This window comes from Poecilia formosa, unplaced genomic scaffold (genome assembly GCF_000485575.1).
Source record: "Poecilia formosa unplaced genomic scaffold, Poecilia_formosa-5.1.2 Scaffold151, whole genome shotgun sequence".
NCBI lineage: Eukaryota > Metazoa > Chordata > Actinopteri > Cyprinodontiformes > Poeciliidae > Poecilia > Poecilia formosa.
This window is the reverse complement of record NW_006800090.1, coordinates 1,167,528-1,191,068: the sequence shown is the minus strand read 5'-3', so window position 1 is coordinate 1,191,068 and position 23,541 is coordinate 1,167,528. Positions and strand designations below refer to the sequence as shown.

Genomic DNA, 23,541 nt, shown 5'->3' with positions numbered 1-23,541 from the left:
ATATCTATTTAAGGGTTTATACCCTTTCTCTTTCTGTCTTCAGACAAACAAGTCTTGTGTAAAAATTTCAGACTTATTATTTTTATTAAAGCAGTTTTGTGATTAGTTATTAATTTGTTCAAAAACTATTCTCTGAAAGATTATTTGGATCATTTAGAAACAAAGAAAAAGTTGTCATGCAAGTTTATAAATTATTTTATTCTGATTTTTTTGTGGTGGTTTATTTGTCATCAGCTCATTTTTTAAATTAATCAAGAATGCTAAAAATATTTACTACCAACAGTAATAAAAAAAAGTCTAAATTATTTTAATTTTGTTCTTGATTTTTTTATTGTTAATGTGACATCTATATTTTGACTTAAATGTTTTTTTAATTACTATCTTTTCTTATTTTTATCAGTTTTAATGTCTCCTTTATTTAAAAACAAATCTGTCACTTGTATTTCAGTAATTAACCACTAGAGGGCACTGTTTAAAGTTTAAAGTAAAAACAGTTCTGTCTGCATTGATCTCCGGTTTGTGGTTGGATTTTTATTCATGTTTATTCCTATTTTTCATCATATAAACTGATGATTTTTTACAGTTATTGTTAAACACTATGGAAATCTACCAAACAGACTGTAGATGGTAAATAAGAACACAACGTGATAAATCTTGAAAAAATATTTTGAAAAGAATTTCTACTTACTATATATTCCTGACAATGTATTGCAAAAAATGTGGAAGATAACTTGAGATAAAATCTCTTTTCAGGGGAAAACCTGTCCAGGACACACTCCAGAGTGCAGGATACAAAATAAAAAACTACTATTTAAACATCATGAATTTCACTTACACACAATGCAAATAAGAATAGAGCATAAGGTTAAGACTTAAATTAATTTAAAAGGGGACTAAGAGTATAAATAAAATTTTTCAGTTGTCAAGAAGTTTTAAATTCATTGAGGGGAAATGACTTTTGCAAATTGTGTAAAAGAAAAAGTTTTTTAAGTTCTGGACAAATTTTAGGGACACTGAAAGTGGATGTGATGAGCAGGTATCGTTCTGACCTTTTTGGATTTATGGGCCTGTTTAAAAGAGGCTGTATTAGTCTAAATTACAGTATCTTCACCATGTAGATGGAACTTTACATTTAGCAAATCTCTTTCCAAGTCCATCCATCCATCTTCTTTACACCCTTGTCCCTCAGTGGGGTCGGGAGGGTTGCTGGTGCCTCTCCAGCTATTTCTTTCCAAGTCATTTATAAAAATTATAAAAGGAGCAAGAAAAAATTAGCAATTTTTTTCATTTTTATTCTCCACTTTGTGCTGATTTATGACAAACACTAAGAAAATACCTGAGAGAAGTTGGCCCAACTTCATCAAATCAGACAAAAAGGGTGTCAAACAATTGTGTGACACTTGTGTAGCAAACATTTTCATTTTGCCGGTATCATTTTAAAGACATAAAGAAATGTTTCCAGAGGTCATAAAAGGTCAACGAGCCCCCCTCCCCCACTCACCTACGTTTGTGCAGCAAAATGTTTTGTTTATACTGCTTTGGCTTTGATGATATTAATAAAAGTTTAAAGGCCAAATGTCAACCAGCTCCCCTACTTTTACAAAATCAAGATGACCTTTAAACTTTCATTAATATCTTCAAAGCCAAAGCAGGACAAACAAAAAATTTGCTGCACAAACATTTGACGTCATTTTGTCTGATTTGAAGAAGGCGAAGGGACCAACTTCACTCACGTTAACACAATTCATTAAGTTTGTAATCATAACAAAATCTGAAAAAGCTCACACTGCATGAACATGCTGTGTGTGCAAATCTTGTACTCACTTATGAGGACAGGATGTTTACTGCCCAAATCTGTATAGATATTTTTTGTTGATTTTTTTTGCAGTTACGTTAAAATGACTCCCACACAGAAACAATATGCTGAAGTTTCTTTATTTGAAACAGTTCCCAGAAAGACTTACAGATCAGGATACAGATTAAAATAGATTCTGAAACTGCTTTATAAGTGCAAATGAGTACATTTCTCTACTGAAAAATACTACAGACGACAGAACACCATTCCTGCACAGGGAATGTGGTAGCTGGATGTGAAACTCGTCGATGGAATGTCTGAAGTGTGCCGTGACGATCGCAAAGTTACACCGAATGTACAGACAGAAGGTTTCCATGCACGCCGTTTGGTCTACAAGACTACTGTGCAAAACATGTTGCATTTTAAGACTATCAGTATTTCTGTAAATGTGAGACTGAAATGATTGAGCTGATGGCAGCTGAATGCTCACGATGAGGTTGATCTGTTTTCAGGCACTGCAAAGGCTGAGTCATACATTCTCAAAATCAGGTAATGCTTTATTTTAGTAGTTACTGTAAATTCAAACCTATATTAAGTTATTCTCCTGCTCAAATAAATGACTTGGCACCAATGAGATGTAGAACAGTTTCAATAGCTAGCAGGTGATCCAATTTAAATTACATGACATATAAAATAAAGCGCTACCCTAAAGCTCTATATTCTGTGCTGAGGCTTTAAATTTATTGCATCGACACTCAGTCCAGACATGCATGTAACTGCATGAATAAATACACCTGAATCCATCAGAAATCTGATAATATCACATGTATTGTGAAGCTCAACGGGAACAGAAAGCGTTAAATTGAAAGCTAGTCTTTAAAATGACAAACCAGGCTACAAATACTCAAAGGAATGGGAGTCATTTCCTTCCTCGCCAACATGGTTTGAAATGACAGCAAAGTACATTAAAATATCTAGAAATCATAAATTAATGTATATATATATATAAAAAAAAAAGAACTGAGCCTTCTTCTGCAGAAGCGGCTTCAACATGTTTGCCTCTTAGATTCTCATCCTTCCCTATGGGATGAAAATGGTGGAAGATTTTCCCGATATGCAGCGGCGGCGGCAGCAAAGCGCTTGGAGACAACACTTATCTCCTCCGAGAACAAGCAGAGCAGAAGGGCGGGACGAAGCTTTAGAGAGAAAACGTCTTGGCTGGATGGCGGCTCGGCTCAGGGGACGCTGCCGGATCCGAGGGCGTCCTTCTCTGCGGACATGGACCTGAGCAGCTCCTCCACCCAGCGGACCTCCGAGGCCACCTGCTCGGCCAGCGCGTCGTAGCGGTTCTCCAGACGCCCAAACTTGCGCTTCAGGTTGTTTGCCGACTGCATGGTGAGCCGGGCGTCCTCCTGGCACTTCCTGCGCTGCGTTTGGGAGCGCTGCAGCTCCTGGCGGATGTGGCTGAGGTCAGCAGAGATGCTCTGGTTCTCCTCCTTGTACCAGCCCTCCTTCTCCTCGTAGATGGACAGCAGCGCTGCCACGTCCTCCTGGCAGGAGCGCTGGTTGCGCTCCAGCTCTTTCAGGCCCTCCTCTGCGGCGGCGATCTCCTCCAGCACCTGGGAGAAGCGCTCAAAGTTCACGTAGGTGTTGTTGGGAGGCATGCTGGAGTGCGACTTGATGGTGTACTCCTTCAGCCGAGTGGTCTTCAGGCGACGGCGCTCTGTTTTGTGATCCCTATCCTCCTGGCGCACGTTTCGCCTCTTGATAACCTGAAGAAATCAAAGATCGGAAATTGAGAAGACGCTCCACAGATGTTACGACAGAATGCTTTGCCAGACTAAAACCTCCAGAATCCTCAAATCATCTCTAAGGAATAAACTGAAAAGGTTAAAGATGATCTATTATCCTTCCCCGTTAGGATAAATCGATGTCCATTAAATTTTTGCACAAAATCATTCTTAGGTGATGAGATTTTAGTATGATTAGTTCTGCCTATTTTGACCTGTTTTAGGGTCTCTTGTCACTTTAAATCCACATAAGCTGCTGCTGGCAACGCCCTCAAATCACTATTATGCTTGCATGTAAAAAAGGCTGCAAAAAGATGCAAAATCATACAACCGTGCATCTTTGAAAAGCAGAAGTAGAGCCTCCTGCACAACCACCAAGAACGCAGCAAGTGGTTTCTGGATGGTAAGTCGACAACAAAACAGCAGCAGCCATTATTACAGCAGTGAAACCAGCTGACCAAATGTGCTGCAACTCTGCTTGGGTTGCTAGGTAACAGGATGGCCTCGGGTGGGGTTGCTGGTGACGGCACAGTGCCTGTCGAATGTGACACCACGTTGAAACAGCTAATTTTCCGGAAACCAAGAAAACATTAACTTATTGATAAACAACAGCTGGCCGTTTTATTTAAGTTTTTTTTTTCTTTTTTGCTTGTGCTGTTTGCAGAAGCAGTAGAGACCCAAATGGACGTACAAAATGTGCAAAATGAGGACTTAGCATAAAATCACATCGCTAAGAGATGACGTTTTAAATACAGAATCTAGAAATGTCAACAGAGATAAACACGTACTACATAACCGCATAGCTAGACGGACAAAAAGATGGAAGAATAACTGGATCACTGGTTACTTAGGATAACAGATAAAGAAATGGACTAATGCACTGACAGAAGGACGAGTAGATAAATGGATGGAGGAAAGAAGGCATAAAGGACTGATCAATAATGGACAGAGACAGACTAATTGGTAATTATATTATTGGTTGCATGGATAACAGATTGATGGATGATAACAGGAAGAAAGGATACATTTATAGATGAATAATAGACAAATTAATGGATGGAATGGTGGGTAACAACAACTCTCTCTCTAATTTCTTAATCTATCCAGACTTGGAAAACATTTCCTGAATTTTCCAGCTGGAGTGAAAACCCCGAGATAAACTCCCTGGACTTTAAATGAGACTCCAAACATCCCATAAACAGTTTTTGTACAATCTGCTCACCTGAGGAGAAAATTAAGAAACTACAACAATAATAAAAGCATAAAAAAACCTGATTAAACAAGTCAGTAGATCTACTAAGCACCATTCCTAAGTTTTAATGAGAACAGTGAAATAATTAATAATTAAAATGCCAACCTTAATCCAGGGATGCTCCAGACTGTCATCAATTGTCATTCTCTTCCTACACAAACAGAAATCATTCATCAAGTCACCATTTCTTCTAAACTAAAATCCAGTAACTTAAGCAATGTGAATCCATGAGTTTTATTTATCTTATTACTTTGGGTCTTTGACCAGCAGGCGGCGTATGAAGTCCTTGGCCAACTCGCTGGTGTTGCTGAAATATTCCTCGTCAAAGTCGTAGTTGACAGCCGAGATGTTGGTCAGAGTCTCCTGCTTGGTTTCGCCGAGGAACGGCGACGCTCCGCTCAGTCTGGCAGACAAAACGTTTCCCGTCAGCGCTCACTTTAGAAATGATTCGACCGAACGCTATGATGAGAAACTTTACTCACAGAATGTATGTGATCACTCCGATGCTCCTGCAAGCAGGAAGAGATGAGTAAAGATAAATGGCAGGTTGGTAAACATCTCTAGATGAGGAGAGGGAAAAAAAAAAAAACGATTCCTCACCACATGTCTGCCTCCAGGCCGAGCGGCTCGTAGTTGACTATTTCTGGTGCTGTAAAAAGCATGAAAGAATGAAAGCTTTAATTCAAACCAGATGTGATTTGAAGCCAAACATTTTCCACTTACGAGGTTTAAACTCGGAGTGCAGCTGTGAGACCTTACCGACAAACTCTGGAGTCCCAAAGATGTTCTTGAACTCGTTTCCAGCTTTGATCTGGTGAGCGATCCCAAAATCAATCAGCTTAATCCGGGGGTTGGGAACGTTCTTATCCAGCAGCATAATATTCTCAGGCTGAAGGATTGAAAAAACAAAAGGATTTTTACTTTTAAAGGTGACCTATTATGTTTCCTTGTTAGGAAAGGCCTGTAGGATATACAGAACATGTTCATTACATCTTTTTGCACAAAATAATTCTTAGATAAGGTTTTAGTTGCTCAGTCCTGCCTATTTCAGAATGGGATGTTCCACCGCGTCTTGTCGCTTTAAATCCATATGAGCTGCTGCTGGCCACGATCCTCAATTGAATGTTTACTCTCACATGTGAAAATGGCTGCGAACGGATGCACAATTATACAACTATACACCTTTGAAAAGCACAAGTGGAGCATCCTGAACAATCAATAAGAATCCAGTGAATGGCTTCTGGATGGCAAGTCAGCAACAAAACACTTGTCTTTTCCAATCAGCCATTGCACAGCGGTAAAACCAGCTGAGCAAACGTACTAGAGCTCAGCTTGGGTTGCTAGGTGACGGGCTGGGGTTCAGCTGGGGTTGCTAGGTAATGGTGCAGTGCCTGTAGTATGTGACTTAACAATTGAAACACCAAAAATCACAAACTTATTGCCAGAAAATGGCTGGTTGTTATTTTTAAGTGCGAGAATTAAAGTAATGCAGATATTTTTTTTTTCTTTTAAACAGAAAAAGTTATATAAACACACAATGACAATAATATTTCCAAATATAAAACACATTTCATCACTACTAATTTGGTTAAAAGCCCTCAGCAGCCTTTAATCTCCCACCAGTTCCCCTCGGATGGCTGACCTTCAGGTCGAAGTGAGCGATGCGCTTGGAGTGGAGGTAGTGGACGCCGTCCAGGATCTGCTTGAGGAACTGCGTGGCCTCCTCCTCGGTCAGAGACTCCTTCTCGGCCAGGAAGTCGAACAGCTCCCCGCCGGACACCAGCTCCAGGATCAGGATCACGTCCGTCTTGTTCTCGAAGATGTCGTGCAGCGTGATGATGTTGCTGTGCTGGATCTCCCGCAGGATGTTGACCTCGCGCTCAATCTCCTCGCGGCTCACCCCACGCCGGCTGGACGACAGGCGCCGCTTCTTGATGAACTTGGCCGCGTATTCGACGCCCGTGCTCTTCTCCTTGCACTTCCGGACGATGGCGAACTGTCCACTGGAGAGAGAGAGAGAGAGAGAGAGATTATGATTTAAAAAATCATATTCTTTGCTAATATTTTAGGTAACTGTATGGTTGTAACATCATGGCAAATATTGTTTAGGACAAACATTCTTATTTACAATAATCTTCTTCATAATGCCACTTACTTAAAAAGTGTGATTTATATCAGTAAACTGCACAGTAAGTAGATTTAATCATATTTTATAATTTATTGATGCTTTCATGGAACAAACAGTGGAGAAAATGGCAAAAATATCATTTTCTATCATACTGCCAGTTTTGTTTTTTTATTTACCTTCAATAACTAAAATTAATCATAACAATAAATCAAAATCCATATCATAAGACATTTTTCATTATATGATACATGCACATTCCACAGTATCTGTCATAATAACCAATTAATCAATCAATCGTTTGATAAGCTAAAATTAGTTCAATAATTTCCATTCAGATGATTAATATTTTTCTGAAGATTTACAGAGACTTCATAAATGGTTTTGTTTACAGTTTCGGTTGTGTGTTTTTATTTCCTTTCCATTTATATTTTTTGTGCTTTATTTAGTACGTTTTAAATCTCTTCCTGTTCCAGTGTTAAGTGTTACTTGTAAAATTAAAGTTTATTGATCTTGCATATTTCTATTTTCTATATCAAAACAACAAATATTATTGTTTATTGAAATAATCACAGGGACATTTACTGGCCTATACCTCCACTAATATTTGATTAAACGATCTTCAAGAACCACAAACTCAATTTACAATCTTTGGGGATTATTTTGGCTGGATTTGTCGTCCATTGCCCCACAGGAAAGGGAAGAGTTCCTTTAAACAGTTAAACAAGCCATTTTCACACAAATGTTCAATCAGGTTGATGTCAAGAGAGTTAGGGGGGGAGGCCGTTCAAGAAGCTTCAGATTAACATTTCAAACACAGTTTGATGTGGAACATTTAACTATGTGTAGTTTCCAACATCTGCCAGGTCAAAGGAAACTGGTTGGGATGTTTGGGATCAAACCAGTTTCCACAAACATGGAGATGCAGGAATGCCACAGACGCTGTCTGGAGTGAAGCCAGTTTAAAATCAACATAGACCAACATTAAATACTTATTTATGCACCCAACTGATGCAAGCTGTAATCAGTGCAAACTGAAAAAGCCACTTTAATTATACAGCTGAGGAAGATTTAAGTGCTTCATTAAATGCCGATGCTAATGCAAATAATGAATATTTGAATATTGATTAAGCCTGTACCTTACTGAAACTCTAAATGTAAATTATACTAACAGATATTTTCTTAAAAGAGTGAGAGACAGACAGACAGAAATCTTGCAAACAAAGCTTAATATCAGCGTCATTTCAGGACAAGTCCATCACTAAAGAACCATTTTAATTGCACTTCAAAACAACTACATGGAGTGAAATGTTATTTATAAAGAAGAAAATCTAAGTGAAACCAAAGTGGAAACATAACAGCAGGATCCGTCCCTGTAGGATTGTTAATTCACATTTGTTTCAGGAAACAAAAACACTGACACTGTCCCGATGTTTAGAAACACTCCACCACAGCAGAAGCGGAAAGGGACAGCGAGAGCCACTGACGTCACAGTTTTTGCTGCATTACTGCAGAAAGAGATTAGCCAAGGCGGGAAGGTGGGTCAATCTCTTTAAAAAAAAAAGAAAAAAGATGACTCGTCTTTAAAAGTGTCCAGTGCAGCATAAAAGTGCATTAAATTATATTTTATGTTGCTGATGCAAACTTGTTATGATCTCAGTTTTTTTTTTTTTTTTTTGGCAGCCTGGAGTTCATACCTGACAGATCAATAAACTGTGTGGTCCAGATACGCTCATAATTACAAGAAATAGATCACTGGATTTTAGCTATACAGCTGAGGAAGCCTTATTAGAGTTTCATAAAGTGCTTTGCATGCATTTTGCCTGGCACTAAAGGGCCACTGTACTGAAATTAAACACCTGAAAAACATGTTTCTGTCAAGTGGGAATGGTTCCTACCTGCCCAGCTCCTCTCCCATCTCGTAGTAGAGCTCAACATCTTCCTGCCTGAAGCCAGCCATGGTGCTGACGACGCTAACGGTGAGGGGAAAAGGTTCTGCAGGTGTCCTGCAAAGTAAAAAGAAAGTTAACTATACAGATCAGTCAATGAAAAAAAATAAAATAAGAAATAAGGGTTGCATACATATAGATGCATCACACAATTAAATAGAATATTAGATGTTTTATTAATAAAAAGGATTCATAATAGACATGGTTTGTTGTCTATTATGGGAAGTCAGATGTTCTTTGAAAGTCCTTAATCAACAAAAAGGTGCATGCTAATAAAGCTGACTCTTCACAAAGTGCTGCATCTTAGTATAATGATGGAAAGTTGAGTGGAAGGAAAAAGTTGCTTTATGTCCCTCTTGAAGTTCCATAGCCATACCTGCTGTGGCTTTTACATAGAAAAACAGCATGGATGGCAAACTTCATAATTTGCTCAAAGCACCAATATATAGATTAATCACCACAGTATCACTGTGCTTGATTGGCCAAAAAAACTTGCCTGACTCAATTCAAATAGGAAATATTTAGAATATTGTCAAAAAAAAAGTTAACACTTTCAGCAATACAATTTTAAGAAATAACATTGTGTACTGAATCCATCCAATATGAATTTTCCTTTTTGAATTTAAATACTAAAATGGATTCAAATTATCGCTGGTTCTCTAAAAGCAAAACATTCCCTTATTTTTTTTAGATAGTAACCCGAGTTATAAAGCAGCATAAGAGTTTCCTGCCTGAATGGACGTTCAGCTGCTCTCCTTGCCCTGCCTCCTGTCCTCCTTATTTGGTTGTAGTGAAAACACAGCTTTAGTTTTCAGACACTTTGGGGCTGATGTCAGACCTCTGCATACCAGTCTTACTTAGATCACCTCCTGCTCCTGCTTCAGCAAACTGACTCAATTAAAGGGCCCGGAGCAACTTCACAAAGAGATGTTTTACCTCTTAGTTCTTCACGCTGCACAAAATATACCTAAGTTTAAAGGTTTTTATGAATGACACAATTTCTGATTAACGTTTTTGTTACGGTTTTAAAAAAACGGGCTTTTCCTGAGAAATACAACCGATAAAACAACCTAACGACAAACGTGTTACAGATTACACGAATCAAACTGAAAACCACACATATCCCGTTATTTTATTCATGATTGAAGGAGTTTCAACGCATTAACAAGAAGAAACAAAACGAATCCTGACAACGGAAGACGGCTAGCTATAGCTCGGTACATAACCTAGCATTAAACGCCGGCTCTCGTTGTTTTATTAATTTAAACCTCACAAACCAAACTACGAAAACTCAAATTATGGCAGCAAAATACACAGCCAGTCAGATTAAAAGAGAAAACATTACAGCAATGGATACTCACCGTACGGTTCGCTACAACTACTGCATTCCTCATCCAACTAGCTGAGTGGATCTCCTGGTTTATCAACTTATTGACGTCAAGACAGAGAACTTCCGGCGTCTAACTTCAAAGTAAAAGTTTTTCAGAGAATTTCATAGATTTTTTATTTCATTAATTTAAAAATGAGAAGGTATTTAACATTAAAATAAGCTACAAAAATGAGAGTATACCAAGATAAACTGAAAAAGTAATAAAAAAAAAGTTAAAATAAAAAACAAATAAAACAAGAAATTGCTTTGCAAATATCAAGGGGTAAGTGCCAAAATTTAAAATAAATATGCATTTTAGTTATATTTCTATATGTGTTAATTTAAATGACAAATGCATTTATTAGATCAACTAAATTCAAAATATCTGTTTACAATAATGTCTAAAATACAGTTAAGTAATCAAATGTGAAAACCATTAAGAAGAATTTGAATTCACCGTATTTCAAAAGATTATATAATCATTTAGACATTTATTAAACTATTATAACTGGTTGGGATGGTAACTATAAATTTATTGCGTGACGGATGTAAGTAGCGTGAATTTATACAATGAATTCATATGATTTATTAAAAAGTCAGATTTTTTAAAAAGCCACAAACAACCTCTTATTGTTAAGTTTGAAATTCTTCAGGTTCCGCTAATGATGGCTGACTTGACACAGGTAAAATATACACCAGAAGGAAGGACATATGGAATGACATCAGGCTGAAAGGCTACTGCATCATGTCTGAATAACAAGATCGAGCACGCAACAACAAAGATTATAGAGGGGTCCTGCTATGAGCTGCGCATGTGAAATACCAATGACATTGCTGAATAGATGAGGGAGAATTACAGCTGCCTGTCTTTTCTTTTTAACTTATTCAGTCTTATGGAGTTCTGTTTAGCTTTGTAGTCGTACCGATAAAACGGTAATTGAACAGTATGAAACGCGGGCTCTTAATCCTGTTAATAAATGCAAACCCCCCTTCTCAACTAAAAAGTATCGTCAAAAGTTGAAAAATTTGTTCCCTGACCGGGAATCGAACCCGGGCCGCGGCGGTGAGAGCGCCGAATCCTAACCACTAGACCACCAGGGAAGATGACAACTGCGACGCAAGAGCAGAAATTGAAAATGGTAACACAACACATCAGTGTGATGTTTCATTTCTATTTATGTTTTGGGGGGAAAAAATAACCCACAGACTGTTCCATATTATATTTCCGTTGTAAAAGCTATATTTTACTTTATTTTAATCTAATCCAATCAGAATTGAGCTCTTGATTGCCTCCAGATGAAACCAGCCAATGAAATAATGACTAACAGTGTAAAGGGCGTGGCTTTTCCCAACAGCATCTGAGAGATCGAGCTGAGCGGTTGGTCGGTTGATGGGTTAAACAACAACAAGCTCGGCGATATGAGGGTTCCCGGAGTACTGATTTGGGCCGCTTTCCTCATCCAGAGGGTGAGAGTGATTAAATCTGTTTCACCAAAAACGGTATATTTGTACAAGCAAGTCTTCTAGTTGACACAGTCGGGGAGCTGTACTGTAATCGATTTTTTCTGCATTAGCCTTAATGCTATGTGAACGTTAGCTTGCGGAGATCACCGTGGGCCCTGGAAACCCACAGATCACCGGTGGATAGGACATTATAATAAAGGAGGGTCGCTGCTGATTCAAAGCATCTCTGAAACCAACACAAGCACAGAATAATCCGGAAGCGAATAGAGATTTATTTGCTAATAATCTACAACGTGCCGTTGGTTTTAAAAATGGCAGCGGGTCTGAAATCTGAGCCGAAAGGAGTAAAATATATTCAGATGGCTTGCGTTGCCTCTAGAAAACAACTATAAAACTAACTCGACCCAGGTTAGAAAACAGCCGTGGTAAACTTTTAATTACTCTTTCCGAATCAGATTTAAACGCTTTTCTCTCTTTTTTTTTGCACTTCTCTTTTTGTGTCTCAGTCATAGGTTATTTGAAGTTATGTTAAATTAAAATTAACATGAATCTTATATTGTTAGAAAATGTCTTAGTTATACAGTAAAAACGAAACTACAAAATGGAAAATTGGGTTAAGAGGAGCATAAAACCCTGTTAAGGTAAGGTAAGGTAATTTTATTTATATAGCACATTTTCGGCAACAAGGCAATTCAAAACGATTTACGTGAGTTTATTTGTGTCATAATTTCTCAGTTTATTCCTTCTATCTCTTATGACCAAAATGAAACAATGTTTTTCTGCCTACAGGTGGTGGGAGAGCATGGCATGGCCCATTTCAGTGATGCGGGCAAAAGCAATGGGAAGGACTACTGCATATTCTTCAAGTCCCAGTGGGCACGTCTACCTCAGGACCTTAATAAAGCAGTAAGTATCCTGGTGACACAACATTCTTTTGAAAAACTACTCATGCATACCATTTGTACTTCACATTTTGACATGTCACAACCACAAACTTCAATGTATGCTGTGTGATGGAGCAATACGAATTGGTGCAGGATTGTGAAGTTGAGGAAGAGAAATCTAAATAGTGTGGCCAGCAGTTTTATTCACAGGCCTTCACTCTGAAATAGTATCCTCTGGATAAATAAAATCCAGTGCAACCAAAAGTCAAAATCAGTAAACCAACTTTTGAAAAATGTTATCTCCGTATTTAGTGAAATGCCTTCAATAGCTTGTTAGAGAACATGGAGGACAAGCATTTTTTGTCCTCCATGACAAAAAATGCAGAGTTGCGTTAGAAAATATCTCATTCACATATCACATTACTCATATAAGCAACCAAGAATGGAAACTAATCCTCAAACTGAACACACCATTTCCACAGTAAAACATGGTTGTGGCAGTATCATGCTGTGGGGTTGCTTTCTTTCCACATTGAAGCTGTTCAGAGTAAATTAATGGAGCTAAATGCAGAATAATCTTGGAAAATCCTTGTTAGAAACTGCAAAAGACTTGAGAGAAAAGTTCAAGGTCTATGAAAACCTTTGCAAAACATCGTATTTACTGTGTGCTTCTGTTACATTGTAGTAACAAAAGTTACATTTACGGTGTAGACATTGGAAATTTCTGAGATTCCAGCAAAGAACTTGCAGAAAACCTCTGAATCCTAAATAAAGACAGACATTTGTGCTTTTCTGTCCTGTTAAGAAATAACTTCATTTTTGGCTTGTAAGATTATCTGTAGTTTCCAAATCAATGAAGCCATAAGCTTGACGCTCTGCGTGTTTCCTGTTCTGTCCACCTGACGACAAAAAAAAGAAAACCCTGGCTGGATCCTCTTGACAAAGTTCAACTGTTTACTTCAAAATAAACACAATACAGATGTAACTTATTTACAAAAACAATAAAGTAAAATAATAATATAAAAGAGGTAAAAAGAAACTGCTTAACTCTCTGATAAGCAATTTCATGTGCAAATTTACAATTTGCTCATGAAATATTTTTATATATTTTTTTTAGAATAAAATTGAACAGCATCTTTCTCACGTATGAAATCAGAGAAATAAGAGTTTTGTTTTTTTTTCCACTCCAGTTTTGTTTTAATCGCTCCGATCTTTCTCCGCCACAGTCCCATCTTCAGATCTATGACTTGACGTCGTCGGTCCTTTGCTCGCCCTCCGAGGTCCCAGAGGGGGGCTTTCCAAACCGCATCCCCATGGTGATGAGGGGCAACTGCACCTTCTATGAGAAGGTCCGCCTGGCCCAGATCAATGGCGCCAAGGGCATCCTGATCGTCAGCAAAGACAGGCTGGTAAGATGTTCACTTACAGTCACAGTGTATTGAGCAGATTCCAGTTCACTTTATTGATCGTGTGTGTGTGTGTGTGTGTTTCACTTTATTGATTGTGTTTGTGTGTGTGTGTGCGTGTGCGTGTGTGTGTGTTTCACAGACTCCACCAGCAGGAAACGAGAACCAGTACGAGGAGATAGACATTCCTGTAGCTCTGCTGAGCTACACTGATATGCTGGACGTAAGCAAGGTGAGGATTTTCTTGATGACAAATATTTCAGGGTGTTTACAGGTGCTTGAATTTCAAATAAAGTGTTTGCAACATTTGGAAAGAAAGTGCTTGATGATCTTTCTGCAGAGTTTTGAAATAAAGTTGTAATAAACTTTCATGTGAAAAGACGCCTTGCAAAAAGTCAAGTGTTTATTTATGTTGAGTGGGAAGGTTTTTTTTACCTTAACACAAACCAATTTGTTCAATGTAGTGAATATTTATTATTCCTAATGAGGTTTTGATCTGTGTAATAGCAATAAAGGATTTCTTATATTTTATACATTAATGTTTTAGAGATTATTTTTTGTTACATTTGTGTTTTGTTCTCAGACCAGTCAGTCGGATAAGGTGTGTGAGACATTTTGTTATATTTTAGTTCACTTTGTATGTAGAATACTAAGACAAGACATTATTAAAAACAGAATAAATGATGTCATAAAAGTGAATTAAAACCAAAGCTGTATCTCTAAAGTGTGAGGTTGGAAATGTTTGAAAATTTAACCTTGAAGATGGTTGGAAAATGCTTTACCCTTAGATTTAAAATATTTAGTCACCCAGGCTGATCTCATTGTTTGTAACTCGTCCAGACTTTCGGTCAGGGGAGGCTTGTTGCCATGTATGCTCCCAATGAGCCGGTGTTGGACTACAACATGGTGATAATCTTCCTGATGGCGGTGGGGACCGTGGCCGTCGGAGCCTACTGGGCCGGCAGCAGAGATCGCAAGAAGTAAGTGGGAATCCCCCCCCCCGCCCTTCCTTCGGAGTGAGCAGAAATATTTTTGCAAATACGAAATAGTAAAAAATGCAACCTGTGTAGTTTATCTGAAGCTGCGAGCGACTCACCAGTTTGAGCCAAAATAGCAGAAGGCCCGGTCAGATGGAGGTCTCTGACGCTCGAAACGTTTCGTAAAATGGATGATCAGGAGCAGTAAACGTCGACTCGGTTCGAGACTCTTCAGCCTCTGATCTTATTTTCAGGCGTTACATGAAGCATAAACGCGACGACGGCGCGGAGAAGCAGGACGAGGAGACGGTGGACGTCACCCCCATCATGATCTGTGTGTTCGTCTTCATGTGCTGCAACATGCTGGTGCTGCTCTACTTCTTCTACGACCACCTTGGTACGCCACACAAACATGGGAATTCAGAGAGAGTGCAAAGAGATGAATCATTTCAACGCTCCTAGAAGGTAAATTTGAGTTAATTTTCTGCTGTTGATGTCTGGTTGTTCAGCCATTTGGGTCATCGCCATCTTCTGTGTGGCCTCCTCCGTCGGCCTCTACAGCTGCCTGTGGCCTTTCGTCAGGAGGATTCCTTTCTGCAAGTGCAGGTGAGGCTGCAGCTGAGGTTATACTGATGATTAAAAATGCTCCTCATTCGAAATAAAATGCATCTATAATCTGTTAGAATAACATTTCTAATTGCACTAGAGTCACATTTTGTTCCACTAAAACCACAAGTTTCAGAATATTTTTGTTTAGATTTGGTGTGATGGACCAACACAGAGCGGTGGAAGGAATATGATGAGTCATGGTTTTGATTCTTTTTAGAAATGAAAATCTGAAAAGTGTGGCATGTATTTGCGCTGTTCAGTCGCTATGAGGCAGCACATTTTTACTTCAGTTACAGCTGCCGGTCGGTAAGATTCTTGACCATTCTTTACAAAATAACTGTCTGACGATGAGTATAATTCTTAATATTTTTTTCACAGATTCTTTGGATTTGACTATGCCATCACTAAGCTTTTACTTTTCCAGCCTCCAGCAGGTTTTCTTCTTGCTCTGTGTTCAGCTCTATCAATCCTTCTTGCTGAAGAAATGGATTTGAGCTGTCAACATATTCCTCCAAAATGTATCTTATATTGAATGAACTTCTTAAATTTTGTGGTTGTGATGGGACAAAATGTCTCTCCAGTAATTGGAAGTATGTAGTCTTGCAAATTATGGGTGGGATTTGTAAAGAGAAACAGATGCTAGCATGAGTTGTGAAACGTAAACGGTTAAGACAGAGAAACAAACAAATCCTGCGGCGACGGTGATCGTTAGCGGGAGGCTAACCGATGTCTAAATTATGGAAAACAGGATCCCAGAGAACAACTGGCCGTACCTGCACAAGCGTCCGCAGATCCGCGCACTGCTGCTGTCGGCCTTCTGCGCCAGCATCAGCGTCGTCTGGATGGTGTTTCGCAACGAAGACCAGTGAGTCTGAAGCCAGCAGATGTGCTTCCTGTTTGACAAATGAGGGGAAAACATGGGGCTGGGCGATATGACTGAAAATCTGATTTCTTTTTATGTATATATAATATATATATATATGTATATATATATGCCAGATCCTATATTAACTTTTTTTTTTCTTGCTTTCATTTCTAAAAGAGAAATTACAAATGACAGAAAATATTTTCAAATTGTGGCTTTTATTTAAGTCGTCACTGCTGTGAGTTGTTTGACAGAGTGTTAGGGACAGATTATAGATGTTCAACTACGAGAATCTACTCATAATAGCAGAATAAAAATGCAATTTTACCAGAAAAATATTCAAATTAATAGAAAAAAAAAATGTTGCTTTAATGAGAAAAAAAAAAAGCTTAATTACCACGATCTCAAATTACCAGCTCAGTTTGTCTGGTTCTTTATAACTGTTTCAAATACAAATTCCTGTTACTGATAATATTTTCATGCTGATATATTAAAAGATTTAGTATTTCTATTGAGTATGCAGTATTATTTGTAAAACTTATGCACACTGCAAAAACACAATTTTACCAAGTACTTTTTAGTCTAGTTTCTAGTGCAAATATTTTAATTAAGTCTTAGTTGAAATATACTAACTTACAAGTAATTTTGAAGCAAGATATAGAAGAATGTTCTAAACAAATAATTCCTTAATGTTGGTGAAAAGTTGGCAGTTTATCACTTATAGCAAGACATTTTTCCGTTATAAGTGAAAAAAATCTGCCAGTGAAACTAGAGATTTTTCATCAAGATTAAGAAATTATTTACTTAAAATATTCTTCTATATCTTCCTGAAAAGTAACTTGTAATTTAGTTTTGTCTTATTTTAAGTGTGAGAAAATATTTGCTCTAGAAACAAGACTATAAATGGTAAGATTTGGTGTTTTTGCAGTGCAAAATTTCTCATTTTAGTTTTTCTGTTTTTCGTGTTAGTTTTCATAATATTATGAACTTATTCTGGCAATTAAAAAAAATACAAAAATCATAACCTTGCACTAATGCTTTCAAAGTCAAGAAATAGAAGCTGTAAAACACGCTTGTCAAACAAAATGGCGGGCCATAAGCGGGCTGACATCATTATGAATTATGGAAACACAAGGACTTTTAATGGTTGAGAAAAAAAATCCACATTTTCAATAATACCAAAATTCAACAAATCAGTTTTACCGATTTATCACCCAGCCCTAGAAAAACCAGAGTTTCTGCTTTTCTAATAAATTCTTAATAAAGTGGAGACACGTGGGTCGGCTGTGTTGTTGTTTGTTTTGGCGCCGCGGGCTGATGGCGGCTCCTCTCTGCTGTGCCCTCCAGGTGGGCCTGGGTGCTGCAGGACACGCTGGGCATCACCTTCTGTCTCTACATGCTCAAAACTGTCCGGCTGCCCACGTTCAAGGTGACGGATCGGAACCGTTCACAACGGCTCAGCCGCCTGAATAAAGTCATAAATTTAACCCGTTTCTTTCTCTCCGGCAGGCTTGCACTTTACTGCTGTCGGTTCTGTTTGTTTACGACGTTTTCTTCGTATTTATTACGCCCCATTTCACGAAGGTACGATGACTCTCGGCTGGAGTGAAAACAAACCGAGTCGTAGTTTTCCGTCTGATTGTCCTCCTGTGCGTTGTTTTTCACAGAACGGGGAGAGCATAATGGTGGAGGTCGCGGCTGGCCCCTCGGACTCCGCTCCTCATGAAAAGGTGAGCGCTCTGATGATGCTGCTCTTCTGGGTTTCAGCGGCGAAGCGAACACTGACTCTGTTTGTGTCTTCAGCTGCCCATGGTGCTCAAAGTGCCCAGGTTAAACTTCTCTCCTCTGGCTCTTTGTGACCGGCCCTTCTCCCTCCTGGGCTTTGGGGATATCTTGGTGCCAGGTGACATTTTTAAAATGTTTTTGCTCACGTTTTGTTGGTTAGCTTCAACCTGACGTGGAGACGGCTATTCTGTTCCCCTGTCAGGTCTCCTGGTGGCGTACTGTCACAGATTTGACATTTTAACCCAGTCCTCCAGGATCTACTTTGTGGCCTGTACCATTGGTAAGTTCGTCTGCTTGGATTATGATGGGATGGTAAAGAAAAAACATTTATTTCATAGTCTGCAATAAGATATTAGGATGAAATGAACGCAGACCTAAACCTACTACATTTCCGTTTTGTTCAGATCCACATTCTTTTAATTTTCTCACACGACAACCACAAAGTTTAAAGCATCTTAATGGGATTTAATGAGATCGACACAAAACAAAAAACAGCATAGTTATGAAGTTGTTATCCAGGGATCGTATGATGATTTAAATCCTGAAAATGCTTTAATTTCATTTGTGTGTTAAAGTTTGGAAAGTGCCTGATTTCTGTATAAAGTCATTGAAAGTGCTTGATATTCAACCTGCACAGTTTAATAATGAAGTACAATCTAATGTTTGATTAAAAGCCTAAATTTGGGAAAACATTATTTTCAGTTGACATAATAAAAAAGACACATTTCTCAGTCTGAAGGTAAATCAGATAAATCTTTTCTTATTTTAGGTTAGTTAGAATTACCAAAATTATCTCTATTTGCTAAATGCAAGAAAACATAGCAATAATATTTTCAGGGATTTTTTTTCTGTAACTTTATTTGTTTAATGTGTTTAAACATTCAGTTTGGTCATAATTTACTAGGATTGTTCCAACATAATAAATATTTTCTATTCCTAATGACTCAATGATTTATTAATCTGTGTAATTGAAATAAAGATTCTTATATTTTATACATTTTTTGTTAATTTAGGGTTTTATTTTCAGTCCAGTCAGAGGTAAGGTATGTGAGAGAGACGTACCTCTCGCATACAGTTTACCTCGTCCCTGCTGTATAAGTAATACTTTATTTGATGTGCATAAGGCTGACATGACGCTGTCAATGGAGAAGCAGCATTCAGCTTCTATGCACCACAAATTTGGAATAAACTTCCAGAAAGCTGCAAAACAGCTGAAACACTGACAGCCTTTACAGCTAGACTAAAAACCCAGCCGTCCAGAGTTGCTTTTGAAACAATCAATGAAACATTAATCAATAATCTGATGTGTAACGATGACAAAATGTAAAGTTTCAGTTGCTGACTTTGTACTTTTATGATGTGAAGCACTTTGAGATGCCTTTTTGGTGAAATGTGTTGTACAAATAAACTTGATTAGTTAACATGAAGGAGTCTTTATAAATGTTTGACTGTTTTAAACCCTTTAAAGCAAAGTTGCGTTAAAAGTGTCATTATTTACCGAACGTCACTTCCTGACCGTCATAAACATTCACAAAGACTCCTTCATGTTCATGACTTGGTCATGTTAGTCTTATGCACACAAAACATTATTAATAACAGTAATAAATGTTTTGTTTTCATCTCCATTGCATGATGCTGGAAAAGTTTGAAAAGTTACCTTGAAAATGCTTGGAGATTTCTTGAGCTTTACTGCTGGAAACCCTGTAAAGAACGATTATTTTGGTTTTGAGCCGTTTTTCTCCACAGCGTCTGTGCAGAACTGTTACTAAAAGCCAGATTTTCTCTCCTCTCCCGTCAGCGTACGGCATCGGCCTGCTGATCACGTTCGTGGCTCTGGCCCTGATGCAGATGGGCCAGCCGGCGCTGCTCTACCTGGTGCCTTGCACGCTGCTCACCAGCCTCGCCGTGGCGCTGTGGCGCAGGGAGCTGCGCCAGTTCTGGACTGGAAGTGGATTTGTGGTGAATACCAGTTTGATATGACTGCCTACTGCGGAAGAACAAAAAGACTAATTAAAGAGAGAGAGCGACAAAAGACAATTAAAAAAAAAAAACAACAACCAAAAAACATTCTACTTTAAAAAAGAAAAGCCATGCAGAGTGAAGTAGAATTTCAAGTTGAGTAACACCAGCCACTCCAACGTCATCTTTCTGTTTCGCTGTCCCTCCCCTGGCCTTTAACTGACTGTGGGTGTGCTGTAGTCAGCTGTCTGTGAATGTCACTGCAGGTATCTGGGCTTGGCTCTTTACTTTTAATTAAATCATGCTTACCTTACCTAAAGTCCCTTCCTGTTGTGTTGATTTTTCTCAGCAGCTGAGCCTTTACTTTCTGTTGAAGCGAGTGATCATGCAGCAGATCGTGATCCTGAAATAACCTGGCATGTTTATCTCAGTGAAACTCATGATCTCCGTGGGATTTCTGCTTTTCAGTCAACAGCAATGCCTCTGACTACAGTTTAACCTCAGAAGAGCTCCAGAAATTTGGCATTTTATTGTGCCAGAGCGATTACTGTGAATGTTTTTCTGTTTACCTTCAGGTCCTCTGTATCTGTTCTCATTGCATAATTTTTTTTTTGTCTAATAACTTTTCAGATGCCTTCTTTTACACACATTTTCTTTTCTGTCCCCCTCTAGCCTCCCATAGTCCTCGCACCGATCAACCCCACAATGACCGCCGAGCCGCAGATGGAGGGACTCCCGTCCAAAGCGGAGCAGCAAACCCCGGAATCCACCGTCGAGAGCGAAGAGACGCCCGACGCCGAGGAAACGCCCGATGCCGAGGAAACGCCCGATGCCGAGGAAACGCCCTCGACGCTGGAGACGAGCGACGAGAAAATCAGCAACTAGTACATTTTTAGCTGCACTAAATATTGATTTGTTGTTTTTTCCTGGGGTTTCTCAGTGGAGATCCAAGGTTCTCTTGATACAAAAAGGGAAGAACTGTTCGGTTCAAATGTATTGAGACAGAGAAAAGTGAAGATTTGTTTAAACTGCTGGTAAAGATGTGTGAAAAAAACACCTTAAAATAAGTTCAGCTTTTATTGCAGCAGCATGGATGAGAAAAATGAATAATTTTTTACCAAAATTATCCTTGAAACTGTTGATGACAATGGTGGAGATTTAACAGTTTAACAAATTTTAATAGAAAATGTCTACAAGCTTCCCAGGATTTTTGCAGGAGAAAAAAAAAGCCCAGGGCATCACAGATTCTCCACCGTGCTTAACAATATTTCATTTTTACTTTTGATTATAACTCGTATTTCCTGTGGCTTTGTTTCCATAAGCTTCTGAAATGTCACAAGATTTGTTTCCATACAAATCACCAAGATCAAGACCAACAATTATTTATTTTTTTTCTCCACTAAAAAAAAATGCACTTCAATTAAAGGTTGGATTTATAAAAAATTAAATCTAGACTAGATCATACATATGCAATACAAGAAGTTCATTTTAGTTTACTTTAGCGGTTTTGTCCACATCTGTAATGAAAGAAAATTCTAATGTAAACTCAGCTCACTCTGATCAAAGCGTTTTCTCTCTTATTGATGCTAAAAGATCGGCGACATTAGCAGCAGCTTACAGTCAACTTGGAAATCATGGATTCAACATATGTGTGTTTCGACGGGGAACAGTTTGCAGATGTTCACGGGAACATCTCCAAACTTGGACAATTTGATGAAATAAGAAAATAAATCTCAGCTTCTCAACTGTGAAAATTTAAATCTGTAAACTGATTTTTTTATTTTATGTTTTAAAGAAAAAAGAATCTTGTAAATAATCTCCTGTCACTGTCGTCTCTAATTTCTGTAAAATGCCCCCAACAGATGAAGTGTGGCTGTAGAGATCAACTCTGAATGTTTGGGTGTCTCTTAAACCGACACCATCGCCAAACTCAAGAAGAACCCAAATGGCTTTTCTGTACTGCAAACAGGTTTAACTGGGCCTTACTGGTCTAATCAATGTGTTGTTAAAAAAAGATGTCATAATGAAGACAGAGCTGATGTTTCCGTTTTGAAAGGTTGCTGGTTCTGAAACTTGATTGTTTCCTGTTGCATTATAAACTGCAGTAACGAAAAACCCTTTAAAACTGAACCCAGAGTTAACAGTTTTATTTTGTTGTTTTTTTTTAAACATATTTCTTAAAACTTTTATTTTTTTTCCTATTTATCATATTTTGTAACGTTTTATTTTGCATGCTATGGTTTTTAATTGTACATTTTCTATCAAACTATCATAGGACGGTACAAAATGTCGCTCACTGACTGCTGCAGTTTTTTCATGTCTTAAGATTTGGCCTTATTGTGTTGGTGGCGCAGAGGAATGTGTCTCATGGAAAAACTGCTTTATGAAAACAATACTGGACTCTAAACGTGCTGCAGTTTATTGGACAGGAGTGACCAGCTGTGTTAAAACTCATTTCATGCATTTGCACTCTTCTTTTTTTTTTTGCTCATGTACGTTTTTAGCTATTATGATAAAGGATTTTTGGATGTGGAAACTAATAGTGAAACGTGTTCAGTGTTCCCCTTATTCCTGACCTGAGGTCGTAACAAACAGCAGATCTCAGCAGTCAGAGAGGATAAGCTGGTTAATCACAGAATAACCACCAAGTGTGTGTGTCGGTGTGTGAGGCTGAGTTGTGTGGAGGTGAAAATATATTTCATGTGGGCAGCTGAGATGTCAGATTTACAGGACATGAATCACCAGTATACTTTCTGTTGTCACCAAGTGGTTTTTAATGCTTCTGAGCGATAATTATAATAAAAAAATGTATTTAATGTTTGTTTCTTTGTTTTCCTACATTAATGTTGTCAGTATCTGTATATTGCCTTCAAAAAGGACATTTTAAATTGTCATGTTACCTCAAAAATTAATGTATATTGTTGAGAGTTTATATAGACTAAAACAATAAATGTTTCAGAAAGAAAATCCTTTACAAGTAAAAGTCTGTAAATGTGCCAATGCATTTGTTTGGGTCAGAAACACATTTGACTGCAAATTTTTGGACGTGTGTCTCCAGCAGCTTCTCAGTTGGACTTTGACTGGACCACTCCAGCACATCAATACGTGATCTCTGGACAAAATGAATAACATCCCGTTGACACAAATCTTCCATCTGAGCTGAGGATCTCTGCAGCTCCTCCAGAGTCACCATGTTCGAATTAAAGTCGCTGCAGTGAATAATTAGAGCCGTCTTTATCCCAACCTGATAGTTTAGGTACATTGTGATTTTATTAGCTGTTGGTATGATTGCAGTTGTGTCTTAATCTTTCC

The 23,541-nt window shown here is 38.2% G+C and overlaps 2 protein-coding genes and 1 non-coding gene across 6 annotated transcripts; 1 reads left to right on the top strand and 2 right to left on the bottom strand.

The window, feature by feature from the left end:
- Window positions 1-1,917: 1,917 nt before the first annotated feature.
- Window positions 1,918-10,361, bottom strand: dapk3 (death-associated protein kinase 3). Of its 2 annotated transcripts, XM_016677272.1 has the most exons (10): window positions 10,273-10,334; window positions 9,643-9,687; window positions 8,861-8,968; window positions 6,480-6,840; window positions 5,597-5,726; window positions 5,438-5,486; window positions 5,320-5,346; window positions 5,088-5,240; window positions 4,943-4,988; window positions 1,918-3,567 (listed from the first exon to the last, which is right to left on the bottom strand). In XM_016677272.1, exons 3-10 carry the CDS (start codon window positions 8,920-8,922, stop codon window positions 3,031-3,033), a joined length of 1,365 nt encoding a protein of 454 aa, XP_016532758.1. In that variant the 5' UTR covers window positions 8,923-8,968; window positions 9,643-9,687; window positions 10,273-10,334; the 3' UTR covers window positions 1,918-3,030. The 2 variants fall into 2 exon arrangements, with proteins under 2 accessions (XP_016532758.1, XP_007563876.1); XM_007563814.2 differs by lacking the exon at window positions 9,643-9,687 and having other exon boundaries at window positions 10,273-10,361.
- Window positions 10,362-11,309: 948 nt separating this feature from the next.
- On the bottom strand, window positions 11,310-11,381 carry trnae-cuc (transfer RNA glutamic acid (anticodon CUC)). Its single transcript has one exon. It is a non-coding gene; the product is annotated as a tRNA-Glu (tRNA).
- Window positions 11,382-11,635: 254 nt separating this feature from the next.
- Window positions 11,636-23,191, top strand: sppl2 (signal peptide peptidase-like 2). Of its 3 annotated transcripts, none has more exons than XM_016677255.1 (16): window positions 11,636-11,747; window positions 12,534-12,650; window positions 13,855-14,037; window positions 14,177-14,266; window positions 14,875-15,014; window positions 15,266-15,408; window positions 15,521-15,617; window positions 16,369-16,485; window positions 17,833-17,914; window positions 17,995-18,069; window positions 18,153-18,215; window positions 18,289-18,388; window positions 18,473-18,550; window positions 20,069-20,229; window positions 20,902-21,015; window positions 21,052-23,191. In XM_016677255.1, exons 1-16 carry the CDS (start codon window positions 11,700-11,702, stop codon window positions 21,112-21,114), a joined length of 1,671 nt encoding a protein of 556 aa, XP_016532741.1. In that variant the 5' UTR covers window positions 11,636-11,699; the 3' UTR covers window positions 21,115-23,191. The 3 variants fall into 3 exon arrangements, with proteins under 3 accessions (XP_016532741.1, XP_016532740.1, XP_007563874.1); XM_016677254.1 differs by having other exon boundaries at window positions 20,902-21,041; window positions 21,078-23,191; XM_007563812.2 differs by having other exon boundaries at window positions 20,902-23,191.
- Window positions 23,192-23,541: the final 350 nt, after the last annotated feature.

Coding starts and splice junctions, on each gene's coding strand:
- dapk3 (XM_007563814.2), bottom strand. CDS start 8,922: ATGGCTGGCTTCAGGCAGGAAGATGTTGAGCTCTACTACGAGATGGGA. Junction 5,241..5,319: donor GGAGTGATCACATACATTCT/GTGAGTAAAGTT, acceptor TTTGTCTGCCAG/ACTGAGCGGAGCGTCGCCGT. Junction 4,989..5,087: donor CTGCTGGTCAAAGACCCAAA/GTAATAAGATAA, acceptor CTGTTTGTGTAG/GAAGAGAATGACAATTGATG.
- sppl2 (XM_007563812.2), top strand. CDS start 11,700: ATGAGGGTTCCCGGAGTACTGATTTGGGCCGCTTTCCTCATCCAGAGG. Junction 17,915..17,994: donor TCCGGCTGCCCACGTTCAAG/GTGACGGATCGG, acceptor TCTCTCCGGCAG/GCTTGCACTTTACTGCTGTC. Junction 18,216..18,288: donor ACTCCGCTCCTCATGAAAAG/GTGAGCGCTCTG, acceptor TTGTGTCTTCAG/CTGCCCATGGTGCTCAAAGT.